General features: G+C 35.1%; 1 protein-coding gene across 2 annotated transcripts in view; it reads left to right on the forward strand.

Annotated features, from left to right (window-relative positions):
• The window catches only part of sf3b2 (splicing factor 3b, subunit 2), a 51,544-nt gene that overhangs the window by 3,108 nt on the left and 31,130 nt on the right, over positions 1–17,306 (forward strand). The window contains exons 2-9 of one of the 2 annotated variants that reach the window (XM_039769144.1): positions 1,741–1,787; positions 2,542–2,613; positions 5,966–6,259; positions 6,381–6,443; positions 6,659–6,806; positions 8,648–8,769; positions 8,877–8,973; positions 13,595–13,689. In XM_039769144.1, the coding sequence (XP_039625078.1) occupies positions 1,741–1,787; positions 2,542–2,613; positions 5,966–6,259; positions 6,381–6,443; positions 6,659–6,806; positions 8,648–8,769; positions 8,877–8,973; positions 13,595–13,689 (938 nt within the window). The remainder of the gene's footprint in view (positions 1–1,740; positions 1,788–2,541; positions 2,614–5,965; positions 6,260–6,380; positions 6,444–6,658; positions 6,807–8,647; positions 8,770–8,876; positions 8,974–13,594; positions 13,690–17,306) is intronic. The other variant, XM_039769145.1, reaches the window with a different exon arrangement.

The raw sequence follows: 17,306 nt of genomic DNA on the forward strand, positions 1-17,306 counted from the left end.
GCATGTGCATATTTTCATGCTAGAATCCACACAAATATATATAAATGAGACCCCTGCTCTGCCTCGCACTACTTGTAGTTTATTGCCTGTGTGAGTTTGTGATTGTTTAAGTGTAGAAAAACTTTCTAGCATTTGTGCAAAAACTACCCTTAAGTTTCCAAATGTGTTCCCATGTTGTTCTTGCAGAGTTTAGGTCGAACTAACAACTGGGATCTACTTTACTAATTCCTATAAAAATTTTTAACACTTAATTCGTGTCTCCTTTTAATGTTTAGCTCTTTTCATCTCTTTTCAAAGCTCATACCTCTTGGTCCCTCTCGGTCACTCTCCTTTGCATTTTCTCTAGCCCTGTCATGTTTTTGTTTTTTTGTTTGTAAGCAAGAGACTAAAACTGAACATGGTACTTAAGGTGAGGCCTTACTAATAAGTTATACTGTATAACTTAAGCATATCTTCCCGTAACCTATAGTCCACACATCTCTTTTTATTCGCTTCTGTACATTGTCTGGATGTAGAAAGTGATGAGTCCATTATGATGCTTCGGTCCTTCTCATAAGGTGTAATTTCAGAGTGGAAGTACTTGGGGGTCCACATTAATAACAGGTTGGGAAGGTCTCAGAACATAGTGGAAATATATAAGGAAGGCAGAGCAGGCTCCTTTTCTTTAAGACTGTGCTCCATCAATGTGTGAAGTAACATTCTTTACATCCTGTGTACCTCTGATGGTCAGTGCAATTTTCTACAATGTGGTGTGTCATCAAGAGAGATTAACTGAATCAACAGGCTAATTGTAGAGCAAGCTCAGGTATAGGATGTACTTTGGACCCCCTGGAGGTCGTAGCAAAGGAGAATGTGAAAACAAAACTGAGTGCCATTGTGAACAATGGTGCACATCCTATCTCTGATACACTAACACTGGGGACTTTCAGACAATAAATTATTCAGTGGAAGTGTGTCAAGAAACACAACTGGGATTCCTTTATATCAATAGCAATATGTCTGCATAATTCCTTGCTGGGACTCTGACAGCCATGTCACAAGTTTTATTTTCTTTAATTTTTATTGCTTTATAAACATTCTGGTGTTTTCACCCAAGTGTGTGTGTGCATATTTATGTAAAGAGCTTCTGTAAAAAGCCAAATTTCCCCCCTGGGGACAAAGAAAGTTCTCTCTATCAAATCTATCCTTTTAATGTCTAACATGTAATACTTCCGTTGAATTTCATCTATCTATCTGCCCAAGTCTATGTTAGGACACTGAAATTATACAGAAATTAGTATTTGAATACTCATATTTTCAAATATTTACTAATTTTTAATGTAAGAAATTTGTCAAACTAGAGATCATTCAGTCCAAGCTCATTTGTTTAGCCAATAGCTAGCCGTCCCAGTATTTTTTCTAAATACTTGGTGGTTGGAGTTTCTGCTGTTTGGCTTATTATATTCTGGATTCCCACAACTCTGTGTAAATAAGTGCTTTTTGGTTTCAGTCCTAAATTCAATTGTAATTTAAGTTCTAAGGGCTAATTACCAAAAATCGGCCATCTTTATATATGTTTTTTTTGATGTCAGAAATAACATATCAATGAGAGTTCTAATATTGAGGTTGTTATGTGTTACACATTTTTTTGGTGATTTGCAATTTTCCTGTCTTCAAAAAAAAAAAAAAAGGACTGAATATGTCTGACATATGTAAAGTTTTTTTTTTTTTTTTTTACTTTGTTTCCTTCTTTCTATCTAGGTCCAAGGGAGGAGCTTATAGAACGACTAAAAAGTTACAGTATGCAGGTCAGTTTGTATTTTTTTTCTTCTTGATGTACTAGGTTAGCTTATCAATTTGCTTATTCCAGTACAATGTTGTGTGGGGCTGTAGGCTGTCTTGCAGTGTTGAAAATGTGGCATGAATATGCCCGATATAGAGAACCAATTCATCACAGGGCTCACTGAAACATTTATAATAGGTTATACAGAGCGTATATCGATGTTGAAAGTTAACTTGGTATGGAATCCTTATTACAAGGAGAAGACCAATGTGGACAGGAAGGGAATATAAAACTCTGCCCAGAAATTGTCTTGGCTTTTATTTGAAATTTAGGATCAAGGTCTCGGAGGCAGTGTTGCAAAGCATTGTCCCATCTTCTTTTCCTGACAATATTTTGTATGTCCCAATTGAAAAAGCATATTTTTAAAATGTATAAATTAATGTATTTTCTTCTCTGCATAAGCCTCATATAGCATGTCTGATGAATTAAGCCTTAATGTTCAAGATGCATTATCCTTTATCATTTTTATGCCTACTTAATATGAATCTTAATTGTTTATCCTGTGCACTTGTATTGAATATGATCTTAATTCCCTTGTGATAACAGGGTCTGTGAAGTTTGTTACTCTTGTGTTAACTAAGAAAATACTCCTATTTGATGAGTTTATGATTTATTTAAGTAGGAAAATGTTTTATTGTCGTCATAGTTCATTAGTTTCTGTCCACTTGCATAGAACGCATTTTTACCTTTGATTCTAACAATTTCTTTGTTATATATAGACTGGAATTATACCAAGCAAGCCAGTGATCCGCAGTGATGATGTGGATAAAGGAGGACCGTTACCCGGACAGGTAAAATTACCAACTGACCTATGATGATTACCATGATACATCAAGTACAGTAGAGTAAGCTTTACCTCAGTTAAGAGACGCATTAAAAAGCAAATGCTTTCATGACTGTTGGCCAAATGCAATATCTACATTTGTGTTAAATGTATCAAAAATATCACATGTAAAAGGTAGTCTTAAGTTTTCTAAGTCAATTCTTAGGATTGATTTGAATTTGTTTTCATTACACTTTTTATAAATAATCTTAAGTAAACCGGGCTTGGTTTAGCAGATTTCTGACGTGGCAGACAAACTTAGCCAGTTTTTCCCTTGTTGTTTATAGGCATCTGCCGAAATGAGTCTCTTAAAATATCATTATACTTTCTAGTTTAGGAATACTGTATTGGTATATGAATGCTTTTTTGTCATTGCAGGAAAGTGGTTTCCTCAATTGCAGATCCAAAAGTGTTTCACTTTCCCTTCCCTGCTCTGTTTTCATTCCTGTGCAAAACATATATTAAAAACATTTTAAGTGACATGACAATTTTATTCAAAAATGCTCCAAAAAGATATTTTGTTGCTAATTTGTGGCTAAAAACGATTGTGGAGTGCCCATAAAATTAGTTAATTCAATTAAAACAGATTGTGGAGTGCCCATAAAATTAGTTAATTCAATTAAAACACATAGATTCCTTAAATGATTAAAAAGTACCTTACATTTAGAAACTTTCAACAAATAAAAATATGTAGGATAATGTTTTCAGTTTTTATATGATGTGTCATATTCTTTCCATAGTTAAGCTGGTTAGAAATTTCAGTTTAAGTTCATTCTTTTGTGTCCCTCAATTTTATTTTTAGTCATATGACCAACAAAATCTTAGTACAAGAATTTTTTTTTTTTTTTTAACTTTTTAGTGCATTTTTGAATACATTTTTTTTTTTTTTTTGGCCACCATAATGCCACACAGTCCTCGGCATGTTACAAAAACCTTGCCTTGGGTGGTAAGGTGATTTTACACGAATGACATTAGTGACAGAATGGAATCAAACTTATGAATTTAAAGTGAAATGTAACATTCATTCAGAAAAACCTAACCATGGTGAAACCTTACATGTGTGAAGCATTGGTAATGTACATTTTGTCTATTGGAGAATCAAACCTTCACACTTTCTTAAAAAAGCCCATCACTTTATCCACTGCACCAATATTGCCAAATCTTTGAAAAGAGTATTTTGACAAATTTTTATCTAATTATTGAAGAATTGTTAAAATTTAAAAATAAAATAAAATTGTGTGGTCTTGGACCTTTGATCATTTGATTGAATATCCAACAGACTAACCACTTGACCAATGCTACTTAACTGTCATTGAAGTAATTTGACAAAACTTCAATATCAATTAATCAAAATTATTTTTTAATTTGTCTACAATTAGTCTTGAACCTTGGACCATTTGATTGAAAGTCCAACGTGCTAACCACTTGACCAACACCACTAATTCATATAAATATGTGTTGGCTAAAAACGTGTGTGTGGTTGCTAAAAAAAAAAAAAATGAAGTAATTAACATACAGATACCAGGTTAAAACTGATGAAATATTACATTATCACCAGAGATCAGCATGCATACAGAGTTTGAAGGAAATCAGTTTTGTTAAAGTGGGTAAAAAATTAATTGAAAAATTTGATCCAGACAAGCAGAGAGGGCAAGTTGAATAAAATTGTGTAAGATTGCTGTAAGTTACATAGAATCATATGCACTATCCCCAGCATTCTAATGTTATTAGTGTATCATACATTATTTGTGTGTGTTTATTACATATGAATTTCATATTTTACAAATCCATATTAAAAGCAAAAATCCACAGTTTAGTTGCTCTCTGGATGGCTGTATATATCTAAAAAAAATTTTTTTTTTTTTTTTTTATCTCCAAACATTAAGCCAGTGGCAAGTCTACGTAGGGTGGCTGCTAGACCTCTACCTTTATTTTCAGTGTGGCACTTTGACATTCCCTCTTCCGCCTGTATTGTGGAGTGCTACACTTAACGTCTGCTTCCTCTAAACATCCAATTATCAACATGTTCAGTTTAAATTTGCAACTGCCACACTTGCTTGCTTAAGGAATCATTATGATGAACAGATGAAAATGAAAAATAAAAGGAAGTTAGAGATACAATGCAAATACATTATTAGCAAACTGGAACAAAAAAATCTCATCTTGTTTGTGTGTTCCTTTTTTCAATTATGCCTCATTATTTTAAGTATATGTGCCAGAATATGTATGTTGGCTGAAGTTACTAAAATTGGGTTATTAAAGGAAGTAGGCATTTTTCCATTGGTTTCTTGGCTTTAAATAAATTGTTTTTTACAGCAGAAGATGATGAAAAATGTTGAGTCAGGATATATCTGCACAATTATCATTTGCTGATGAGTGATAGAGCCTTAAAAGATAGACATCCAGATATTTTCTTACAAAAGAACTTGCTGTAGAAGTTCCACATAAAATTCACCCTTTAGCTAAAGTTAGCAACGGATGAGTTTGGAAGGGTTACTGCTCAGCTTTACAGTCTTGGGTGCCTTGTCATAGAAAAGGTGGGAATGCCACTTGTTTTATATAGGTTGGTATACAAATGTTTTATATGAGCATTTAAATTATTTATCTACAGTACAAGACACATTTAAACATCCGAGCACAAGTAGACTCCTACTCGCAGGCTGCAGTCAGTTCATGAACCACACTTAGGGTAGGGAACCACTGCAAAGAAAAGTATGTGTTGCTAGTCTGTAGTGCAAATGATACAATTTATAGTACAATGACAGTGTAGCTGTCATATACTGTATTACTGGTCAAAGGTTTTAGAACATTTCCCATTTTCCAATTTCTTGTTGAAATTTAAGAAGTTGAATTAGCCTAAAATGGTACAAAAGTAAGGGTAACACTAAAGTAGTTGCTCCTTTCAGAGCCGTTTGTGCTTGTCTGCTCCTCTCATCATTCATAATCATCATTAATTGTTGTACTCACAACAAAATAAGCATTTAAATATACAGAAAAAATACAAATATGTCTTCGATTTACATTTATAGGAAATTGACACTACTGCACTTCTGTAAATGCAAAATAAAATAATGGGACAGCTAATTAAACAGTGAGGTCAGTTAAAGGGTACAATGACTGAGAAACTGGTTTGAAGCAAAATCTGCAGCCAGGTGGTGCTCTAAGAACTGTACATTGAAAACCCTGGTGTCGATCATGAGACAAAGCAATCGCAAGTTTGTTGTTTTATATTTTTAAAAGTAACATCATCAGACTAACATCAAATACATATTTCCACACAAGCAACAGCCAAAATGTATTACATTTTTTCTCTTCATCAGATACCTGGTATGCCCATTCCTCCTCCTCCACATCCATTAGGATTACCTCCAGGAATGCCTCAAGGTATGGGTTTGACTTTTCCAATGGGCTTGCCTGGGACACCTCCTCCACCTCCACCACCTCCACCGCCACCTCCACCTGGCATGGTTCCTCCTTTGCACATGCCTGTCATAGATCCCAGCAGCTTATCAGAAGAAGATCGGTTGAAGATCGCACAGCACCGTGCTGCAATGCTTTTGCAGCAGGAGGAACGAGTCAAGCAACAGCAGCAACAACAGCAGCAAATACAACAAGTAAGTACAAACTGAAAAAAACTATTGGCAATGTACATAAATATGCTAGGGCCTAAATCATTTGACCTTTTTGTGTGTTTTTTGTTTTTTTTGTTTTGTTTTTTTATTTTTTAAATGCCAGAATAATGATCGTGTTTTAGATGAACACTTGAAAGAACAGGAGCTGCTTGAACAACAAAAACGGGTAATGTTTGATTATATTAGAGAAGTTTAATGATATTGTGTCTTAATCAAAAATATCCTTCAAAAATAATTTTTCATTTTGTTTGGTGCTGTAGTCTTGTATTTATAAGCAATTTACTGCTTGAGGATGAAACTGAAATTCGTGTTGTAAAAAAAAATATATATATATATGGAATGGTAATACAAAATTTGTCCTTTGCCTGTTTCTTCTATTAGGCTGCAGTTTTGCTAGAACATGAGCGGCAACAGCAGGAGCTGGCTAAAATGCAACATGGAGTTTCAATTCCAGGACCCCGTGCGCCAGAGCCAAGTCCAAGACCTCCAATGCCATCAATGCCTCCACTTCCTCAACTTCCTTTGCGTGGTATGTTGTGAAAATTAGCATGTCAGTTGCATGTAAATAATTCAATAAAAGCAATAATTTTTTTTTCTTTCCATGCTTAGTTTTTCTCTTTGTTAAAGAAGCTTAGATAGCTTTATTTATGGAGAAATATTTATTACAAAATATAAATACACAAATACGTTTATTGTGAAATATGACAAAAGTAAAAACGATGTGAGAATAAATAATTATCATGATATACATTCTTTTTACTTTACGTATTTTTTTTTTTTTCATTTATTTCAATGACACCCCATGCAACATGAAATAAAGCTCAAGTGAAAACAGTTATTTTTACCCATCAGAGTGGAGAGAATGGGCTTCAGAGATTACTTTGGTTTTGATTGATGAATCATTGATAGTGTCCATAAGATTTTGGTCATCTGTTACAATTATAAGCAGACACCAAACATCGGATGCAGACCCCTGAGAGGATAATGATTCAGGGCTTTTTGAATTAATGTAGCTGCCTTATGCATTAATACTGCACACTGTTTTCTTGAACCCATGGACACACACAGTCACACTTTTGAGCATATGCTGTTCTTTCCTTAGAATTCTGTGCTTCATAGGTGCGTGCAATTAGGTGACATTAAGCACCCCCTCTAGCAGTGATTCACCAATAAAAACACTACTTACTAGAGCCCATTCTCGACTTTGACTGGTCAAAATTAAGGTTTTCATTTCATTATTTTCATGGACACATTAAAGCAAATGTAGTGTGTACTTCTTAAAAAATGCAACAATTATATTTGTAAAGCAATTAATAGCCTAGTATGAGATAAAAAGACAATGACTGGAGGCAAAAAGAGTTTGACCAAGTGTGTGCATGTGTGTCCTCCCCTCCTAAAGGTTATATTAAGTGTATAGTCTGTATGAATATTTACTAATTTGCCTTGTGATTTTATTGATGGCTATGTTGTGGCAGAATGTGTTCATGTCCACAGTCAAGCAACAGTTGATTAAAACGATTTTCCAAATTATGCAAGACTGCACCACCAGTTGGCTGCTTCTAATAGTAATTGGTTTAAATTGCAGTATACAGGTGATGGCAATTGAATATCCAAAGAAAACCAAAAGATGTTATGCTTTCAAGCAATAAATTAATCAAATGAAATGCATCTTAATACTTAAGCAATAGGTTACATTGTGGAAATGGCATGAATCTTTATATTTTAATATTAAAATTTTTAGAAATCAAAGTTCATGGTCTTTGTCATTGAAAATATTCAGGTTTAGGTTTATTGTGTAATTTTTTAATAAAATTTTTGGAAATGTGTTAACTAAAATTACTAAGATTTATGTTCATTCTTTGCAAATAATGATAGCTGCATGGGATGAAGGAATGAAGAAGTTTTTGTTTTTTAAGGTCATGTAGTGATTACATTTTCTGCATATCATTTTTTTCTATATAGACCATTATCAAGCTAAAAAAAAAAATCGGTATCGGTGTTACACTGGAGGAAAGGTTGTGTTTTCTAACTAAGTGTGCAAGAACACCTTTTTCAGTTGAATGTTATAAACCTGGTTGAATTTCTGATTTTATTTAATGTTTATCTTGCTGTTAACCTCTGTAAAGAAGTTTTTTGTCAGTAGAAAGTGCCATTTTCCAGTTAAATAAAGGAGGCATAGGCAATTTTACACACCTATGTGTTTTGTCTTTTGTCTTTCTGTGGACTTGAATGATATTGTTGAAAAATGTTATTTACCTTTTTTTTTTTTTTTTTTTTGCAAAAGTGATAATTCACAACAGAACATGTTATTGACAGCTTTGATTAATACCAAATATCTGCATTTAAACAACTGTTTCTTTTTATGTAAAGGCAGTGCCCCTAGTGGACCTCCACCTCCAGGTGTTACACTTGTTCCACCAGGAATTTCAATGACAACCCCAAGTCCCAGATCAAGAGGTCCACCTCCACCACCTGGAGAGGATATACGAGAGGTATCTTAATATTGTTGGTATTATAACATACTAATCCAAGTAAATGTTTAAGGTGTATGAGTGTTTAAGTCCCCCCCTCCCCCTCAATATGTTGTACTTCGTTTTAGGGTGATGATGGAGGTGCAGGTCCAAAAATCCCACAGGCATTAGAAAAGATCTTGCAGCTGAAAGAGATGAGACAGGAGCAACTTGGTAACACAGCAGGTAAGTCATTAACTAATATATATATTCTGATAAAGTACAGGGTGGGGCATGAAGATCTCCCACATTTTGAAGGGGTATAAAAAATGAATGACGCTATCTCTAAAAAAGTATGTACAGTCAACCCCCGTTTATCGCGGTTAATCCGTTCCAGACTCTGCCGCGATAAATGAATTTCCGCGAAGTAGAAACCATATGTTTGTATGGTTATTTTTATATATTTGAAGCCCTTATAAACTCTACCACACTGTTAACATTATTAGAGCCCTCTAGACATGAAATAACACCCTTTAGTCAAACGTTTAAACTGTGCTTCATTACAAGACAGAGATGGCAGTTCTTTCTCACAATTAAAAGAATGCAAACATATCTTATCTTCAAAGGAGCACAATCAAAAAATCAATACGTACTTTTAAGTATACAGAAGCACCGTGATAAAGCGGCATTTTGTAGAGGAGCGTCCTATCTTCTAGGCAAACAGCTACTGTGTAAACAGCCCCCTCTGCTCACGCCCCCTCAGGCAGAGAGATTGAGAGAGACGGAGAGAAGCAAACAAAACAAGTGCCACGCGGGAAGCATATCTTTTAGCATTGAGGAGTTTTAGTTAATATGTAATACATGCTCTGATTGGGTAGCTTCTAAGCCATCCGCCAATAGCGTCTCTTGTATGAAATCAACTGGGCTAACAAACTGAGGAAGCATGTACCATAAATTAAAAGACACATTGTCCGCAGAAAGCGGCGAACCAGCGAAAAATCTGTGATATATATTTAGATGTGTTTACATTTAAAATCCGCGATAGTGAAGCCGCGAAAGTCGAAGCGCAATATAGCGAGGGATTACTGTATTTCTGAAAAGTACATAAACAGTTTTGTTTTAAAAATCATATCAGACAAGTGGCAGCCGTCGTTGCTTGTTTATGGCTCCTCTGATGTGGAAGTGAGCCTCATCGTTACTCAGAAGAACAGCTGCAGTGGGAACCTGTTCAAGAATTTTCACACGTGGGGCTCTGCGGTTGGCATGATCTTTCTTACTTAATTCTTGAGCCAACTTCATTTTGTAAGGTTGCAGTTTTAAATTGTCATGCAGAATCCTCCTCAAACTCCAACTTGATATCCCCAGTGCCATGGCATGCTTACGAGCGGGAACGCCTTGGCAATTGCTGAATGAATGCTCTTACTGCTTCCACATTTTCTAGCGTTTTAACAGTCCTAGGTCTGCCAGGTGATTTTTCTTTTCAGTGTGGACCCAGTTGCCCGAAGGTTAGAAATCCATAGCAAAATTGTTTTTCCGATCTGGTACAGATGCATTTTGAATGAGTGTGAAGCGTGTACGTAATGCTGTCTGCATTGCTATCACAGAATAGTTGTTCTCATAATATGCTTGAACAACAAAGCCCCAATGTTCACTGGTCCAACTCATGATGGGTACTGAAAACGGTAGAGCCTAACCTACCATATGAAACCTACCCCACCTCTCTATCCCCACTACAGCCCGCAGTTCTCCCTCGAAATGTGGGAGATGTTTATGCCCCACCCTGATATTACTTTAAAATATCAAACATCTTCTTATATAATACGCTACTGTGGCTGTTCGTTTGTCTGTCCAGGATTTTAAATCACCTATAAATCACATATACTATGCAACGTCTACTATTCGCTTTCAGTGTGTTGATTTTTATTACTCATTTTGTTTTATTTTATTGTAGAATCAACTCTCGGCAGAGCGCAGCAGGGCGGCCGTGTGACACGTGTCTTTTGGTGTCATTCTTATTCCCTACCATCTTAGCTAACCATTCTTGAGGCAGATTGAAGATGAAAAATTAAAGAAAACGTACTAAGTAATTGCAACACAAAAACTAACTTAATAGGTTTTAACGCAAAAAGATACCGACAAAAGAAGAGAAGCAGTAGGCCACTAGGGTGTAGAAAAGAGCTGCTTAGGAAGCAGCAAGCACATCAACATCTGAGCAAACAAATGCTAAACGTACAGAGAGAGAATTAAAACTAGGCATGCTCAAGTCAAGCGTATTCACTGCACGTTATTGTGCAGTACACCGTTACTGGTTTTAATATTAGTAGTACACTTTCTTTATAGCAGCATAACCACTTAAAAGAAAAAAAGAAATGCTCTTATCTTTAATGAGAGGTTGCAAATTGGCCCTGTGTGAGTATTAGTTACTGTGTTCCTGATTGAGTGGGACTCATGAGAGACTTGCATTTGGTCCTGTGATGGTTTCTGCCATGTTCCCAAAGTTGTTGGGATAGTGTGTGTGTGTGTGTATATATGTGTATGTATGTATATATATATATGTATGTGTATATATATATATATATATATATGTATGTATGTGTGTATGTATATATGTGTATGTATGTATATATATATGTATGTATATATATATATATATATATATATATATATGTATATATATATATATGTATATATATATATATATATGTATATATATGTATATATATATATATATATGTATATATATATGTATATATATATATATGTATGTGTGTGTATATATATATATATATATATATATATATATATATATATATATATATATATATGTATATATATATATATATATATATATATATATATATATATATATATATATATATATATATACATATATATATATATATATACATATATATATATATATATATATATATATATATATATATATATATATATATATATATGTGTATATATATATATGTGTATATATATATATGTATATATATGTATATATATATATATGTATATATATATATATGTATATATATATATATGTGTATATGTATGTATGTGTATATATATATATATGTATGTATATGTATATATATATAATATATATATATATGTGTGTGTGTGTATATACTGCTCAAAAGAATTAAAGGAACACTTTTTAATCAGAGTATAGCATAAAGTCAATGAAACTTATGGGATATTAATGTGGTCAGTTAAGTAGCAGAGGGGGTTGTTAATCAGTTTCAGCTGCTGTGGTGTTAATGAAATTAACAACAGATGCACTAGAGGGGCAACAATGCGATGACCCCCAAAACAGGAATGGTTTACCAGGTGGAGGCCACTGACATTTTTCCCTCCTCATCTTTTCTGACTGTTTCTTCACTAGTTTTGCATTTGGCTGCAGTCAGTGTCACTACTGGTAGCATGAGGCGATACCTGGACCCTACAGAGGTTGCACAGGTAGTCCAACTTCTCCAGGATGGCACATCAATATGTGTCATTGCCAAAAGGTTTGCTGTGTCTCCCTGCACAGTCTCAAGGGCATGGAGGAGAATCTAGGAGACAAGCAGTTACTCTAGGAGAGCTGGAGAGGGCCATAGAAGGTCCATAACCCATCAGCAGGACCAGTATCTGCTCCTTTGGGCAAGGAGGAACAGGATGAGTACTGCCAGAGCCCTACAAAATGACCTCCAGCAGGCCACTGGTGTGAATGTCTCTGACCAAACAACCAGAAAGACTTCATGAGGGTGACCCAAGGGCCCCATGTCCTCTAATGGGCCCTGAGCTCACTGCCCAGCAGCATGCAGCTTGATTGGCATTCGCCATAGAATACCAGAATTGGCAGATGCACCACTGGTGCCCTGTGCTTTTTACAGATGAGAGCAGGTTCACCCTGAGCACGTGACAGAAGTGAAAGGGTCTGGAGAAGCCATGGAGAACATTATGCTGCCTGTAACATTATTCAGCATGAGCAGTTTGGTGGTGGGTTAATGATTGTCTGGGGAGGCATATCCATGGAGGGTCACACAGACCGCTACAGGCTTGACAAAGGCACCTTGGCTGCAATTAGGTATCAGGATGAAATCCTTAGACCCATTGTCAGACCCTATGCTGGTACAGTGGCTCCTGGTGCACGACAATTCCTGGCCTCATGTGGTGAGAGTCTGCAGGCAGTTCCTGGAGGATGAAGGAATTGATACCATTGACTGGTCACCACACTTTCCTGACCTAAATCCAATAGAACACCTCTGGGACATTATGTTTTGGTCCATCCAATGCCACCAGGTTGCACCTCAGACTGTCCAGGAGCTGAGTGATGCCCTGGTCCAGATCTGGGAGGAGATCCCCCAGAACACCATCTGTCATCTCATTAGAAGCATGCACCGATGTTGTCAGGCATGTATACAAGAACACAGGGGCCATAAAGTGCTGCGTACAATTTTGAGTTGCTGCAATTAAATTTTGGCAAAATGGACTAGCCTGCCACATAATTTTTTCAGTCTGATTTTTGGGGTGTCTTTGAATTCAGGGCTCTGTAGGTTGATCATTTTCATTTCCATCAAACGATGTGGCATCCTTTTGTTCCTAACACATTACCCAGTCTATATCAGTATAGATATCCAGGAGGATTTCTTTTTCCCATTGAGATCTGATGTGTTTTCAAAGTGTTCCTTTAATTTTTTGAGCAGTATATATATATATATATATATATATATATATATATATATATATATATATATATATATATATATATATATATATAGACTTCCATTGCCATTTTTGTTAATGCGTTTATAAGACCATGTACAGCTTTAATAAATCTCTCAGAGCAATCTGTTCTCGTGTTTCTTTGCAGAAGATGAAGAAATGCCTGATGTAGACATGCGGTCATCTGTGGCAGCCAGTTTATCAGAAACGGAAGATGATGAGATAATAACTTCAAAAAAAGATGTATGTATGGGTTAAGTCAATGAAGAATTAAGAACATATAGATTAAAGTTAAATTGTTTTAATAAGAGAATGGAATGGTTTTTTTTTTTTAGTGTTAGACACACTTTTAGACATGCGACTATTTTTGTCAAAATAGAACTTAATTATGCATATTAATCACAGATGACCATTTGGTGGCTAAAGATGGTTCTTTTTTTTTTTTTTTTTTAAATAGTCTTTAAACTTGTATCATAAGATTAAATGTACTTACATTAACAAGTATAGTGGCTATTTTCCAACAGGGATTTCGATGTGTGAAAGAGTAAATAAATAAAAATGTGTAGAACTTAAACATATGAATGGATTGAAATTCAGGATTGCAGTGGAAGTCCAATTCTTGCTTCTTATGTACTTAGTCTTTTGGCTATTAAGAGTGGATTCACATTGAACATCCTGCTGTTTTTTTGATTGCTGACCTCTTTCATATATGCTATACATTACCAAGTTATACCTGACTTTTGCAAGAAGCACCATCATTACTCAAATTGTGTATGACTGACTGAAGAGTTCCGCAACTGTCAAAACAAAGAATAGTTTTAGTGGGCTTAAAAATATACATTTCTAAAGATGAAAAATTGTTTTGTTGTATTAATCACTAGATCTTGCTGATGAGAATTTCAGAAATTCTCAGTTAGTCTATACCCATATCTGTATCTGTATGGGCTAATTTTGGATTTTTGGCTTATATTTTAATGGTACGCTTTTGGGTTCCTTCACATACACAGATTATAAAATATTTGAATATCTGGCAACAGTGTGCCAAACTATGAATGGACTTTTTCTTTAGAATAATGTCATGTGCCACAATGTTAAAAGTTCTTGGAATGGGGCCAGAAATGTGAGTAAATTCAATTTAATCAGAGCACATTATTTAGCCCAGCATATTATCATTGTCATGAATAAAGCACAAAATTACACAAAGTGAGTTACGTAAATTGTCAGATGACCACAGGTAGTTGCAAAACAGGGTGAACTTTGGTCAATGTTCCAACAGTGTTAGTTCAGCCAGATACAAAACCTCTCGAAACGCCGTGCGCTGTTCCACATTGCAGGTGAATCGTGATAATTCTGATGGAATATCATAAAGATCTGAGTGTAGGTTTATCTTTGACAAAGCATCCATTCCCAGCTTATGTTGCAAGATTAGCAGCTATAAATTGATGAATATGTAGGTTACAAGTAGATACCACTGTAGGACTCATAAGAGAATAAGAATAGGGAAGATATTGTAATAACCAAGCAGTAGCATTGCTTATGTAATTAAAATTCAGTTTGAATAAGCTCATCATTAGCTATGTTAAAACAGGTTTTCATGCTGCATCTTGAAGTTTTTTCTGTTCACGAGATCTCTGCCCAGTTCACAATTTGTTGGAGCAAGCTTATCTAATAACTGAGAAACTGTAAAATTAGCATCAACAATGAGATGCATTGGAGTAAACATATGAAAGCATCCCTGTGTAGCTTTCTCTGCAACTTGTTTAGTCCATGTTCAGACAAATTCAGTCTGGATTCATGAATGGAATCATGGGTGGCGAGAAAGTCATGCGTGCAGCCTTAAGTATCTCTTGCTGCTGCTGTCCAGGCTCCACTGGCATAATTTCAGCATTGGCAAAACACTGCAGTCTCTCAGGCTTCTGTGAGGAAAAGACCTTTGGTTTCAAAAATGTATACTTATATAAAAGTGTGTTTCAGCTGGATGGCTGTAATTTTTTTATACCAGACAAACCCTTAGTGAGCTTTTGCATTTGAAGGGTATTGTGCTCTCTGATTAGCTCTGCAGTAGTCCCATCCCACAAGGGAAGCAACTGACATATTGCCCCAAAAAGAATTTGAAATATATTTTTACATCCGAAGGGGGTGCTACTTAATTTAACTGAAGGCTAATTTTCTGTACAGGTGTGCCAGGAGTTTAAGGCTGACGTATTTAGATTAGGAAGAAAAATGCATGTTATGCAAAGCAAATGAAATTTAGTCACGTAGATAATGTGAAATAGCTATGGTACCATTGTATTAAACAGAAGCACCAATAAATAACTGACAGTGTGATTTGCTACAGTCAGCTGAATGCTGTACACGATTGATGATTTCAGTTTGTTGTGAATCTTTCACTACTAAAACCTTTCTACTTACTCAACAAATAACTTTATTTAAGTCATTTGACACCCAATGCAAATTTGCTTTGAAGGCTGCTAGATAGGAGATGCTGACTTTTTTAGCCAACCATTTGCACATCTGTTTTTTTAAATATTAAATAAGGATATTTTCACACCTTCTCACAATGCATTAGCAATGATGACACTTACTGGCCAAATTGAAAACTACAGAAGAGTAACTGGCTTTTCCTATTAAAATGATAATTTGGCCTTGACCACCGCCATTACTCAGCCCACCCTCCCAAAAATCGTCATTGCCTGAAAGCGTGATATTTGCACAGTTATTGTCATTAATATAAACTAACCAAAATGACTAGTGTTTCATTTTTAACGTAAACCCTATGATAGAAGTTGGAATGAAAAATGAAAGCTAAATTGAAATTAAAACCACATACTCAAAATGACTGAAGTAAAATTACCATGGTTAGTTTGTAAATTGTTTCCTGGCTTGCACAAACATGCTAAAATTTATTTAAAGCCTAAAGGTTTTTTGGCTTTTTTTTTTTTTAATTAGTCAGTCAAATTACTTTAGCAAGTAGCATGTTTTGTTTCCAAATGTCTTTATAGCTGCAGACTTTGATTTTATTTGGTAGTATCACCCCACCAATAACTGACAATTGCTTTTGCAAATTTCAAGGTTAAAGATCATCCAGGTTTAGAAAACCTTTTTATTTATATATATATATATTTATATATATATATAAACATTGCTTTTTAGTTCAGGGTTTTCGGATGAATCTTGTGAGTGTGACGTAGATTAGTTTGGAGTAGGTGAATCTAGGGCATTTAAAGAACCAGTCCATGTTTCTTGATTTCCTTATGAAGCATGCAGTGTTTAACAAGTTGTCGTGCTTGTAACTGGATTATGTCAGTCATTTCAGTTCCCCAGTATGTAGGAGAAAACTCTGACTGGGTGCATAGCTGGTATCTACAGTCCTATCCTCCTAAAACATTAAAGTGATGGCTGATTTTTTATTTTTTTTTTATTTTTGTATTTATTTAAAACTTGCGTCGTTGACCTGTCTAGTGTATTCAGTGACCCACCTTTGAGTTGTGACCCACAGGTTGAGAAACAGTGCTCTGAAGCATGTGCGGTGGCGTACAACTGCTCTGAACTTCACTTCCTCATCCAAGAACCCCAATGCACAGACTTGTTGAAAGTTTGCAAAGAAAGGATGGGACAATCGCTGGTCTCTTTTATGTCAGTTGTTGTTGTTTTGGATTTTGTGAAACTTGTAGGTGAATTCCTTGCAACTGGTATTAAAGTGACCCAATTAATTCATCCTGTGCCTAAAATTCGTCAAAGTTATTCAGGCACAGTTTTGTTTATTTCCTTTGAAGTCTTTTTAGTTTTTGAAATATAGCCAAGCAAAGCTCAACTCCCAAATAGTTTAACAAAACAATCCTGATTTGGAAATAAAATCC

The sequence above is a fragment of the Polypterus senegalus genome, chromosome 11, assembly GCF_016835505.1.
Source record: "Polypterus senegalus isolate Bchr_013 chromosome 11, ASM1683550v1, whole genome shotgun sequence".
NCBI classification, from domain to species: Eukaryota; Metazoa; Chordata; class Cladistia; order Polypteriformes; family Polypteridae; genus Polypterus; species Polypterus senegalus.